The sequence below is a fragment of the Vanessa cardui genome, chromosome 23 (genome assembly GCF_905220365.1).
Source record: "Vanessa cardui chromosome 23, ilVanCard2.1, whole genome shotgun sequence".
Lineage (NCBI taxonomy): Eukaryota > Metazoa > Arthropoda > Insecta > Lepidoptera > Nymphalidae > Vanessa > Vanessa cardui.
The window spans coordinates 94,532-107,767 of record NC_061145.1 but is presented as its reverse complement, the minus strand read 5'-3'; the positions used below and the strand labels follow the sequence as shown (position 1 = coordinate 107,767).

The following is a 13,236-nucleotide window of genomic DNA, read 5'->3' as shown; positions in this document are numbered from 1 at the left end:
GAGGATTACTACGTTACAGTTGTTCAGAGCTTTAGTAGTTGTGGTGTAATCGGCCCTTGCGCGGTGACTATTTGTGGACACTTTACTTGCCACGCTATAAACTCAGGTTCAAAATTTAGGGCTTTAAAAGCAGACTACGCTTTGCAGGTCGAGTGCTGGAAAATTGGTTATTGAATAAAAACATCAATCAAATTATTATAATCAAGTAGGCACTTTTGAATTAAAAGATGTTTAAAAACTGTATTACCTAAGTGAGCCTATTATCGGTTCAAAAAGTAGATTATACCGAAAAAAACGGCAAGAAACTCAGTAGATAATATTTTTCAACATTAAAACATACAGTCATATCAGTTAAACAGTCAGCAGCAGTAAGCAACAGATATTAATTAAAAAATGTTTGCATTATAGGCAAAACAATTTCATGAATACGCATCACACCGTTATGTATTCAAACCAGCGAGTTTCAAACATTTCTCGTTTCAACATTGCTCGTCTCTGGCATAAGATCTTTAATTGATTCTGTCGGTACAATCGAACGGAGTGCAAGTGTGTGAAAAAAATCCCGACATAAGTTTAGGTTTTTAGTACCTGAAGCCTTAAATTAAAATAAAATGTCTATTGTTTCGTCAATCAGTACTGAAAAAACTGACTTCCCAACACTAGGCATTATAATATACTATCGCAGATATTTATAATTTTATTAGGCAATGAGGCGCTGGAGTATTGACCATTTTTGTTGCCACTGCGTTGTTTAAAATTACTAGAAAAATTAATGTAACGTTATTAATCTGTTTTTTTGTCCAAAATAAGTATTTCGTAACAATGGATTGAACAAAAAAAGAAAAGTTTAATTTCGATTTCACTATAACCAATAATTGGGACATTCAAGTATCGGGAAAAGTCACAAAACGCTATTGGAGTTTTTTGTGACTTATCAAAAGCTTTCGATTGCGTTAGGCATGATATTCTTCTAGAAAAGTTTAAATATTATGGTATCAGGGGCAATTGCATTGTAAATCTGTTTATTTAAAAAAGGGCAACCTTGCGAGTTTCTTGCCGTTTCTTCTCGCTAGAAGCTGCTTTCCGAAACGGTGGTAGTATTTAATTGTTGACGATTCAAAAAAGCTTCTTTGTGAAGTTCACTTGAATAAATTGATTTGAATATGTCCATACTTCCAACACCGATAACACTGCGTTACTGGAAACATGTAAGGGTCGACATTAAATCTGCACCCTTAACCATTAAAATAATCAGGCAAAGTTGACCCTTTGAAACATATTCGGATGGTCTCACTCAATATCGCAAGTATTTTTTACAAAATAAGGTAAATCGTTTATATATGTCAAGAACAAGAGAGGTCCCAAAATTGAACCCTGTGGTACACCTATTTGCGCCACAGCGCCATTTGATTTTGCACCATTAACCACAACCTTCAAAACTCTTTCATTAAGGTAGAAGAGCAAGGCATTAAGGTAGAAAAATCCTATACCAAGTAATTTAAATATCCTGCAAAATCAAACCCGAATAGCTAATATAGCAGTGTGGTTATTGCGATAGTGTGGATGAATCAACTTTATTTTTCAGATATGTTTTGTGGAATGAAGTGGATGAATGGTGGCGCTTTTAAAACCAAGAAAGTACAGGCTTCCGAAGAACAAAAAAGTGAACTACTATGTGATCTTGCTCCTGATCATGTGATTTCATCGGCACCAGTAGTTAAATTTACAAATTCATTATTAAATAGTAGTTTTAATTTATCGGAGATTAATAGTTGTATAAAAAGTAAAGATTCGGTCCTGGGCGGCGATGGTATCACTGATTTGGAATTTACTGACGTGCGCGAAGTTGTACATTCTAAAGATGTAACTGTATATTCAAAACAGGAATAGTTCCGAAACAATGGCGATATATAAATATAGTAGCTATTCCTGAGGCAAATATTGAACCACATTTACTAGTGAAGTTTCGACCCATCTCATTAATTTCATGTCTTTGTAAAATATTTCATAGTATGATTGCTAAGCGTTTAGAGTGGTATATAGAGAAAAATAACATTTTATCGACATACACTACAGGATTTAGAAGAGGACCGTCATCATTAGACTGCCTTGTACAATTAGTTTTTAAAATACAATTAAATTTTTCAAAAAGGATTCCTACTCTGGTATGTTATTTAGATATTGAAAACGCTCATAATAATATTTTGATAGATAAATTAATAAATATTCTTGATGATTTAAAAGTCAAGCGAAAATTTTACTTATATCTATGGAACTTTTTAACAGAGAGACATTAACAGGTTAAAAATGAACTTGGAAATCTCCCTAATATGAGTAGAATTGCACGTAGAGGATTAGCCCAAGGCGACCCTTTATCGCCACTATTGTTTATTATTGCAACATTTAATTTATGTCATAGTGCCAATAATAATGTTTCTATGTGTCAATATGCAGACGATTTTGTTTTGTTTTTCATCACATAAAAGTTTGTTAGAAAGCGTCTGTGAAATTCAACGAGTCTTAGATGTTTTTGTTATATTTCTTGAAGAATTAGGTCTTAAAATATCAGAATCTAAGTCTTAAATACTGTATCTCTAGCAGATGATACCAAAGAACAACTATTACTTTAAATATTAATAATACGCTTATTAGTGGCGTGGACTCATATAAATATCTAGGTATGTGGTTAGATAAATCTCTTCGTTGGAATAAACATATAAAAGAGATAGTTGAAAAAACGCAACGTATTCAAAATTTATTACGAGTTTTGGCTGGGTCGTCTTGGGGTCTTCACCCAAATCATTTACGTAAAATATAGTTGGCGATAATAAGAAGTAGATTGGATTATGGATCATTTATCTTTGACAATAGCGCAAATACACAACTTTACAAACTTTGTAAAAATAAAATCAGTCGTTAAGAATAATTGGCGGATTTATTAAAACTACGCCGATCCATGTGATGGAAAGTGAGCTCAGCATACCATCTTTGCATATCAGAAGAAAGTTTTTAGCTTATAAATATTGTTTAAAATCGAGTTCTCGGGAAAATAGTGTAACAAATGTGATTCTAGAAGATTTATCATTAAGTTTTCAAAATCGATATTGGTTAAATAAAAAGAAGCCATTACTTGCTACAATTAAATCTGAAATCAATGCACATGACATTTCCTCGTCATATCCATTGGAGATGTTTAAATTAGAAACCTGGGTAACAAATATTGATATTCAGAATGTTATAGATATTAACTTAAACTGTGTGAAGGAGGCTAAGAAAACGTATGACCGTACGTCCCTTAAATTTAATGTATTCAAGGAATTTAATGATAAATATTATGGGTGGTATACTTTATTCACAGATGGTTCTAAAAATGATAATGGTGACTGTGGTGCAGCCTTTTACGATCCTCAAAATAAAGACCATGTAAATAACTGTTTTAAAATAAACACCAGTGTGTCTATCATCAGTGTTATGACGCTGGAACTCATTGCAATTTCAAAAGCATTATCGTATGTTATGAGTTATTCACAAGTGATGCGGAAGGTAATAATAACTACCATGTTATACATATTTTTTATTATTCGTCCTTCATATTTTTACAACTCTCTTCTATATTGTTTTCCCGTTGCTATAGCGACGTCCCTCTTTTCTTTTCTGTTACTACAGTTGTCATCGGCAACAGGCTCCGTAGCATAAACTAGCGAATGACGTTCCGTAAGGAATGGTTCGGGTATTCAATCCCCTCGATGTATAATCGGATGTGACGTCGCTAATAGTCGTGGCATAACTTTGGCTTTGGCTTTGGCTTTGGCTTTGGCTTGGCTTGGCTTGGCTTGGCTTGGCTTGGCTTGGCTCGGCTTGGCTATGGCTTTGGCATTGGGCTTTAGCTTTGGCTTTGGCTTTGGCTTTGGCTTTGGCTTTAGCTTTAGCTTGGCTGGCTTGGTTCTACTCGACTCGGCTTTGCATATAGCGTGGCGTTACAATCGGCCATCCTGCAACAATTGCTCCCGCAATGGGGTACGTAATGTTGATTAGCACACAAGTAAAATCAATCAGAACTTGTTGGTTATTTGATTTGCTTATACTGTCAGATAAAAGAGCTACACTAAGATAGGGTCGTAGACTTTACAGAATCAGCCCCGCAAAATTTTCGTATCCCTTAAACCCTTCATGCTCCTGACCCGTCTGTATCTCTCATAGACCACGGCTTCGATTCCCATACGTATAGAATTCTGAATATAAGTCATCTCGATTTTGTGTCAACCTCAGCAGCACTACATACTTACACGTGCCGGCTTACTGAATTTCTATTTTTATAAATATATCAATATTTGTGGTATCTGTACTAACATTTTTATAACGAAATCCAAATCAATTGAAGGTAATGAATCATCTGAGAATCTACTTTCCGAACCGGGGGCAGCCTCACTCAATTGTAAAAGTACTTGTAAAAGCCTACCTGAACAAAATTTTATTTTGATTTTGATCTAAGAAATCAAGGATCCCATTTGATGATATGTTACTTAAAACTCAAAATTTGTGACTTTTGTGTACAGCGAATTGAATTTACTATATTATTGCTCATTCGCATTAATACTGAGGGTGTATTCGCTTAGTTAAACAGAACACGCAGATATTCATAATGACACTGAGGTGGAATTAAAAATAATCTTATGAATGTCTTCAGGCACATTTAATGATTCCTCGTAAAATATCTTTTAACGTCTTACTTTAAAATCTAAACATCAAAATTTGGCAAATAATCTTATGTACTTTTATAATAGTAGCGTCAGGGGATGATAATCAGCATGACAGGTACAATGGCCAATTGCCGTTTTCTTTTTACTAGAATAACCAGGGACGCATAATTTGACTCGAATTATTTAATAATACCGACATCTAATAACTTAAGAACCTTGGATTTAACGTTTGTTGTTCACTAAAAGATAACTTATATAAATATGAGACCTTATCACATACATTCGTCTGATCCCAATGTAAGTAGCTAAAGCACTTGTGTTATGGAAAATCATAAGTAACAACGGTACCACAAATACCCAGACCCAAGACAAAATAGAAAACTAATGATAATCTACATCGACTCGGCCAGGAAACGAACCCGGGACCTCGGAGTAGCGTACCAATGAAAATCGGTGTACACACCACTCGACCGAGACGTTCGTCAAAACTTAAATATTGAAGATATAGGCTGCTGCGTAATGAGTTTTATTTTCACGAGCAACAACGTTGTGAGGCATAATGTTGTCTTAACCCGTGACCACGAACGCTGTAAAGTGCTCAAAACGTCACGTAATATACGCGATTCAAATCCGTTACAACTAGTTTTATTTAAACGTTGTGAAGCTGAAATATTTCGTGTTATTTGCAAACGCGTGGTTATATTGTAACAATCAAATTATTAAAATATATCCCTCGTCTTCTTTCGAGCTCCCCCCACTGATTTCAGATATAGCTAACCCTACCCATACTATTACTAGTTTTGTTATTTGTGAATAAGATGGGGCACAGGGAAGTATAGGACCAAATGAAATTGAATCTCTGCTCTTTAAACAGTTTGGCTTATGATTTGGCAAAATTTTACACAAGTTAGATAGTAATGGCTTTGCTGCTCTTACCGGCTTGGCTGGTTGGCTGATTCCACATCTATTTGCTGTTGCTGGAATCTTGCCGGATTTTCAATTGACGAGTGTCACCAAAAACATATTGATAAGTAAGTGTAATAAGTGTAATGATCTTATAGTATTCCACGGCGCTTTTAGGTAATGTAGCTGGTAACAAGGAGAAACTTCATGGAGCTCATAACAATGCAGTGCTGTGCAGGCATCATTTCCGGCGGCATTGTTTAAAACCTTCAACAGAAAGAAATTTTGCCAATGAATGAGGTTCCCACCTAAATGAAGCCGTTTTTAAATCACCATAAGTAAATTGCTAAAAGCATTAATAGCTAGTTGTCCAATCAATAGATGAATATTCTGCATATCAATCTCAATCTGTGCGGTACATTTTAAATTAATGTTATCGTTTTCCAAGTCAAAATCTCCACATCTCTGCCTAGTAGAAAGCCACTAGAAAAGTATTTCAAGATAGTACATGACGGTATAACATGACGCATTAACTATTTGAGTATTTATAACATGCATTTGATTTCCCATTTCCATTCATTCCACATTTGAAATCGATTTAAAATTTAAGAAATACTAGCGAACCGCCCCAGCCCCGCACGGGTGCAATGCTGATGCTTAATATACTACAGAAAATCTTACAACATTCTTCGATTTTTGTTATGTACAAGCCGCTATGTCTCCGCATTTAAAATCTGTAATGTCTTCGAAAATATTAGTCTGAATTACATGCCTTAAAGGTACCTACATATTGATCTATGTTAAATGCACAATGTATTTAAAGTACTTAATTAGATATGGGTTAACGATGTGTTGCTTAAAATAGCTTCGCACATAAACCATTATTTCTCGTAAAAAGTAAAGGATAATGACTATGATAATGGAAGACTTTTTGAAGATCTTTTTAAGATTTACTTTTTAGATTTAGTTGTAGAACATTATTTTGATCTCTCTCGTAGGTCTCAGCTAGCGTTTACACATCACCTTAGAAACCTGTAAACAGTTATTGTCTATACTATATTGTGCATGTATTACATATACAAACCTTCCTCCTGAATCAATCCATCCATTAAAAAAAACACATCAAATTTTGTTGTATAATTTCAAAGTCCTAAGCATACACAGGGCAGACAGTGGCAAGCGACCCTGCTCTACGATGTGAAGCTAAAGATTCCGTGTGTTTTTTAAAACTCTGTTTTTAATATTAGGATAACCGCTTTATACCAAATTAACATTTTTTTTTACCATTTTGATATGTCTCTCTGTTCCGGTCAATCTCTGGAATGGCTGGACCGATTTTGACACGACTTTTACTAGCAGATAGCTGATATAATAAGGAGTAACGTAGGTTACTTTTATTTCAGATTTATTTATGAAATTTGTATATAATGCTGTTATATAAATACATTACCTTCTTTGTATACAAAATAAATATTAGTCATGCTGCAATGTTCAAATACTATCCAGTACTGTGCGCATGCCGCCCCTTCTTAATAAAACCTACGACTTCATATCACAAAAGCTGCCAAACACAGGAGTAAGCATTTATAGTAAAACCTCAGAACTGAAAAATATATTATTATTATAATATTTTTAATTCAAATCTGCACGAAGTCGCGACCATGGCTAGTCTTGTCATCATTTTGCACTAGTTTAAATTCTTTAAAGTTGCTGTTATAATAGAAAAATCATTTATTATACATCGTTTAAGTATAAGAGCATCGTGGCAATATGACCGTGTCAAACATTCTTAAAACAAACCCGCTGATCAGGTAACGAAAAATTCATAATATGAGGCCAGTGTTCTTGTGATATGGATAGGGATCAAATTCAGAATTTATCTTTTTGTCCGGGCTTGGCAGTTGTTTAGCGTCCTTATTTGATTTGTCATTTAGTCCTTCTAGTCTAAGTAAACTCGTGGAAAATTGGTCGTGGAGAGCACAGAGGAAGCCCTTAACCAGCTCATCCGGACGATAGAATTGAAATGCACGAAACATGAGCAGCGTCAGATATGTTACAACGAAACTACCAAAGTTTTTTTTTTTTTTTATTTTGACAATATTTAGCCATTGTTTTGATCGGCAGTTTCTTCATAGTAATTATTTCGTCTCGTCTCTCAACATACGTTTTCATCTTCTCGTTTTAATCTTCTACTAGGGATCAACTCCGGAACGAGAGACGCTGCACAATGGTTTGTCAATTGGCTGAGCAGCAAGGCTTTGTTGAGTTGCCGTATCACCCTGTGACATATAATAAAATATAGTACACAAATCAACTGTGGCGCCTCACTAGCACTTCGATCTGTCATCGGGGGCGGGAAAACGTTCATTTGATTTGTGTATCTACTTACTGATAATTTGGCGGTTTTATTTATAATCCCGAAATATAAATAAAGGACATCACATTGGCGACGAGTAAAAGCGCAGTAAGTAAATTATTATCACTCAAATAATGTACTTGTAAATAAAATACCGGCCAACAAAAGTTTAAATTTTACAAAGTTTTGAAAAAGGAAAAAAAATGTTTTAAAACAACACAATGAGTAATTGCATACTTATTATTTACATTGGGTTTGATTTTTACGCTGCGTAGATCCATGAATAAGTTATTATTATATGTTAATTACCGATATACCCACTTGTTGAAAATACGTCAAAGTCGTATAAACAAAATTAGTATGCGTTATATGATTTCTTCTACATGAAATGTAAACATAATCAAATAATTCTCTCGTGAGTGTTGAATATTTGAATCTATTTTTTTTCTCATATTACTTATATTCAAAAGAACCGTAGTAATAATACACTAGCAAATACGTTGTTTGAAAATACTTAACTGTAATTACTACAACCTATATGTATAGTTGACCAATTTTATTTACAAATACCTATCGAATATATAATTCGATCAAATAATCAAATGTTTCAATGAATATATTTCATTAAGTACCTGTTTTAACAAAATGCTATTCAAGTTTGAAGTTGAATAACTATCTTGTTATTATACAAAACGAAAGTAAAAGACTCGATAAGGATAAATAATATATTCTTTATGCATATGTCTATCGTTATACACCAATTGCATGTTTTAAAACCATGTGGAAATTAAATATATTGAGATAACGGTTAAATTAAAAATAATTGTTGTTGTCAAAATAATAATAATAATAATAATACAACATACTAAAGTTTTCATCGTTTATCATAGTGATTAAAGTAGACAATAGTGATTTATGACTTAATAATAATAAAAAATAAAATAAATACTGACTAGTATATAAAAATAATAATATAATACTAGAAAGCTTGAAATTTTGCACTACGTTAATATACTTAAGAGGTTTTCTTTTGACCTTATTTGCAGATCGTCCAATATGTCCCTAACACAAGTCCCGACAGTAGAACCATTCGATTGTGAAGGTGATCCAACCTCCTTAGGCTCGCGTTGGGAGAGATGGAAACGTGCATTAGAAATTTACTTTGTAGCTACAAACACAAATGATCAAAATAAAAAACGTGCAATTCTATTACATTCCGGAGGCATGTCATTACAAGATATATATTTTAACATACCTGGAGCTCATGTTACTGACACGACTGACGGTTATGACATTGCAGTAAAAAAGTTAGACGATTACTTTTCCCCAAAGCAAAGTTATTTGTTTGAAAGGCATATATTTCGTTTAATGAAACAAGAACCAGACGAAAAATTCGAAAAATTCTTGATTCGCTTAAGACGACAAAGCTCAAAATGCAACTTTGCTAACGAGGATGAAAATCTTATAGATCAAATAGTAGAAAAGTGTAGCTCCACCAAACTAAGAAAGAATATTTTGATACTTGGTGACACGGCAACAATAGAAAAAACTATTACAGAAGCAAATTCTTTAGAAACTGTAGAAAGACAATTAAATGAGTTCCACGATAGACAAAACACTAGTTCCAGTATTAATAAAATAGATACTAAATTAAACAAACGTTACATGAAAAAAGACATTGATCTAAGCTGTAGCCGATGTGGTAGTAAAAACCACAAAAGTGATAATAGTTCCTGCCCTGCAATTAATACTAATTGTTTGAAGTGTGGTTTCAAAGGTCACTTTCAGAAGCACTGTAGAACAAGGGCCAATAAAAGAAAAAATACTAATCTCCGGTCGAATGACAACAATATAGTTAAAAAGTACAAACAAGATACACCCAAAAATAAAGAGCCTACGTCTATAGACTACATATTTCACATCGATGATGATGGAACTATAGACTGTCAGGTAGGAGGGGTAAATATCAAAATGCTCATAGATTCTGGTAGTAAATCTAATATAATAAACCATACAACTTGGGAGTATATGAAAAAATCGAATGTTACAGTTTCTAATCCACAAAAATATTCAGACAAAACGTTTCTAGCCTACGGTGCTAAAGAACCACTAAAAGTGCTAGGCTTATTTGATGCACAAATAAAAGTGTGTTCTAAATCAATAACTGCTAAATTTTATATTATAGTAAATGGTTCCAAAAATCTTTTGGGTAAAGAAACTGCTGTCTCCCTCAACTTGTTAAAATTAGGTTTTGATGTAAATTCAATTGAACAAAAACAATTTCCCAGGTTCAAAGATGTCCAATTAGAAATTACTATAGATAAAACGGTTCCTCCAGTTTGCCAACCTTATAGACGAGTTCCTATTCCTTTGGAATCTAAGATAAATAAAAAAATCGATGAACTAGTAGAAATGGACATAATTGAACCTGTAAACAAACCATCCTCTTGGGTTTCTCCGATGGTACCGGTTCTAAAACCTGATAATGATATTCGTATTTGCCTGGATATGCGACTTGCCAATAAAGCTATCATCAGGGAAAATCATCCCCTGCCCACGATAGATCAATTAATTCCTAAATTTGGTAAATCAAAACTGTTTTCAAAATTAGATATAAAAAATGCTTTTCACCACGTGGAACTTACAGAAAATAGTAGAGAAATTACAACTTTTATAACTAGCAAAGGGCTTTACCGGTATAAGAGATTAATGTTTGGATTATCCTGCGCACCAGAGCACTTCCAAAAAATTATGGAAAAAATATTATTGCCATGTGAAGGAGTTGTAAATTTTATAGATGACATCGTTGTTTTTGGGCGTGATAAAAATGAGCATGATACAATGTCTTATTAAATACAAAAAAATGTGTTTTTAATGCAAAAACTATACAGTTCCTGGGTCACGAATTTTCGTCATCAGGCATTAAACCACTTGATAAATACATTAAAACAATTGAGACATTTAGACCACCGGAAACCATCGAAGAAATCCAGAGTTTCCTGGGATTAATAAACTTTGTGGGAAAGTGGATCCCCAATCTGTCAACCTTAACAGAACCAATTCGGCAATTTTTACGCGAAAAAGTTTATAAAAACGCCAATATCACGGCATTTTGGCAAAAAGACCAAGAAAAGGCTTTTGAGAAATTAAAATACTGCCTCTCTAAGATTCCTACCCTAGGTTATTATGATCCGAAAGACCGTACCCAAGTTATGGCCGATGCAAGTCCTGTAGGTTTAGGGGCTGTACTAATTCAGTATGATAACAAAGAACCTCGTATTATTGCTTTTGGAAGTAAGAGTCTGACAAATGTCGAAAAACGATATTGTCAGACTGAGAAAGAAGCATTAGCTCTAGTTTGGGCGATAGAACACTTTCACATGTACTTGTACGGAAAAAAATTTGAACTAGTCACAGACCATAAGCCTTTAGAAGTAATATTTGGCACGCGATCAAAACCTTGTGCTAGGATAGAGCGATGGGTCCTTCGGTTACAATCGTATGATTATAAAGTGATTTACAAGCCTGGAAAATCCAATGTAGCTGACCCACTATCCCGTCTGTGTAAAAGTAGTACTAACGAGACGCAAACAAGTTCTTTTGAAGACGAACATCATGTTAACCAAATCGTCCAACATGCGCGACCCACAGCATTATCTCTTAAATCAATAGTTGAAGCATCGAATGATGACAAAGAGTTTAAATTGATTAAGGACGCTTTGATAAAAAACACGTGGGATGTTTCTATAAATCATTATAAGCTCTTTCAGCATGAACTCTGGTTACATGATGGCGTTTTATTAAGAGGGAACAAAATTGTTATACCAACTAATCTGAGAAAACAAGTATTAGCAGCAGCCCACGAAGGCCACCCTGGTATTGTTAACATGAAAGCTAGATTGCGCACAAAGGTTTGGTGGCCAAAGATTGACAAAGACGCCGAAAGTACTGTAAAAAACTGCAGAGGATGTACATTAGTCTCAGCCCCAAACCCACCAATACCCATGAAAAGGCGTGAACTTCCTTCTCAAGCTTGGGTAGATACGGCTATTGATTTTTTAGGTCCACTGCCTAGTGGGGATCATCTTTTAGTAATTATCGACTATTACAGCCGTTACAAAGAGATTGAACCTATGAAATCAATTTCGGCTCATGACACAATAAAAGTCTTAAAAAGAATATTCGCACGAACAGGAAATCCTGCTAGTATAACAGCCGATAATGGAAAACAGTTCTGTAGCCAGGATTTTAAAAAATTCTGCACTGAACAAGGCATAACACTTTTCAATACAATTCCTTACTGGCCACAGCAAAACGGGGAGGTAGAGAGGCAAAACAGGGATATACTTAAGCGACTGAGGATCAGTCAATGTGAAAAATCTGATTGGAAAGATGATTTATTAAGTTACTTAATGATGTATAACAGCACACCTCACCCTTCCACAGGAAAAACCCCGTCCGAATTGTTCTACGGAAGACAGTTCAGAGACAAGTTACCTTTTTTAACTGACCTTGAAAATAAATATGATGATTCTGAAATAAGAGACCGAGATAAAGAAAAAAAGGAGAAAAATAAATTAAATGAAGACAGGAAGAGGAAAGCTACAGAAAGAGAATTAGAAGTTGGCGAGAAAGTCTATGTAAAGAATGTAATAAAAGAAAATAAATTAGCTTCTGAATTTAATCCGACACCACATACTGTTGTCAGTGCCGAGGGAAGCGACATCAATGTCAGGAATGACGAAACAGGCCAGGAATATAGGAGAAATATCGTTCACCTCAAGAAAGTAGAAGGTCAATGGAAAGTAATTGATAATGAAGAAAATTCTGATAAAGATGTTTAGTTAATAATAGATAGATTTAAATGAAAAATATTGTTTTGTTGTTTCTAAATAATTGTATTTAAAATTAAAGTAACTTGTGATTAAAATAATAATTTAACATATAAAAAGGAAGAGATGTGACATATAATAAAATATAGTACACAAATCAACTGTGGCGCCTCACTAGCACTTCGATCTGTCATCGGGGGCGGGAAAACGTTCATTTGATTTGTGTATCTACTTACTGATAATTTGGCGGTTTTATTTATAATCCCGAAATATAAATAAAGGACATCACACACCCTATTAATTTCGTTTTCTAGTAGACATTTCAGTAGTGTTCTTGCGTTTGGTAGCGGATATTCTCCATCTTTGCTGGAATCGTTTCATTCTCAAGCGGACGAAATTTATCGCCAACATACTCGTTAGGATGATTACTCTTCTCATCCCACTT

General features: G+C 34.2%; 1 protein-coding gene across 1 annotated transcript; it reads left to right on the top strand.

Moving 5' to 3' along the window:
• The first annotated feature begins 9,015 nt into the window (after positions 1 to 9,015).
• Positions 9,016 to 12,803, top strand: LOC124539603 (uncharacterized protein K02A2.6-like). The gene is made up of 2 exons (XM_047116899.1): positions 9,016 to 10,777; positions 10,879 to 12,803. Exons 1-2 carry the CDS (start codon positions 9,016 to 9,018, stop codon positions 12,801 to 12,803), a joined length of 3,687 nt encoding a protein of 1,228 aa, XP_046972855.1.
• The last annotated feature ends 433 nt before the right edge of the window (positions 12,804 to 13,236 follow it).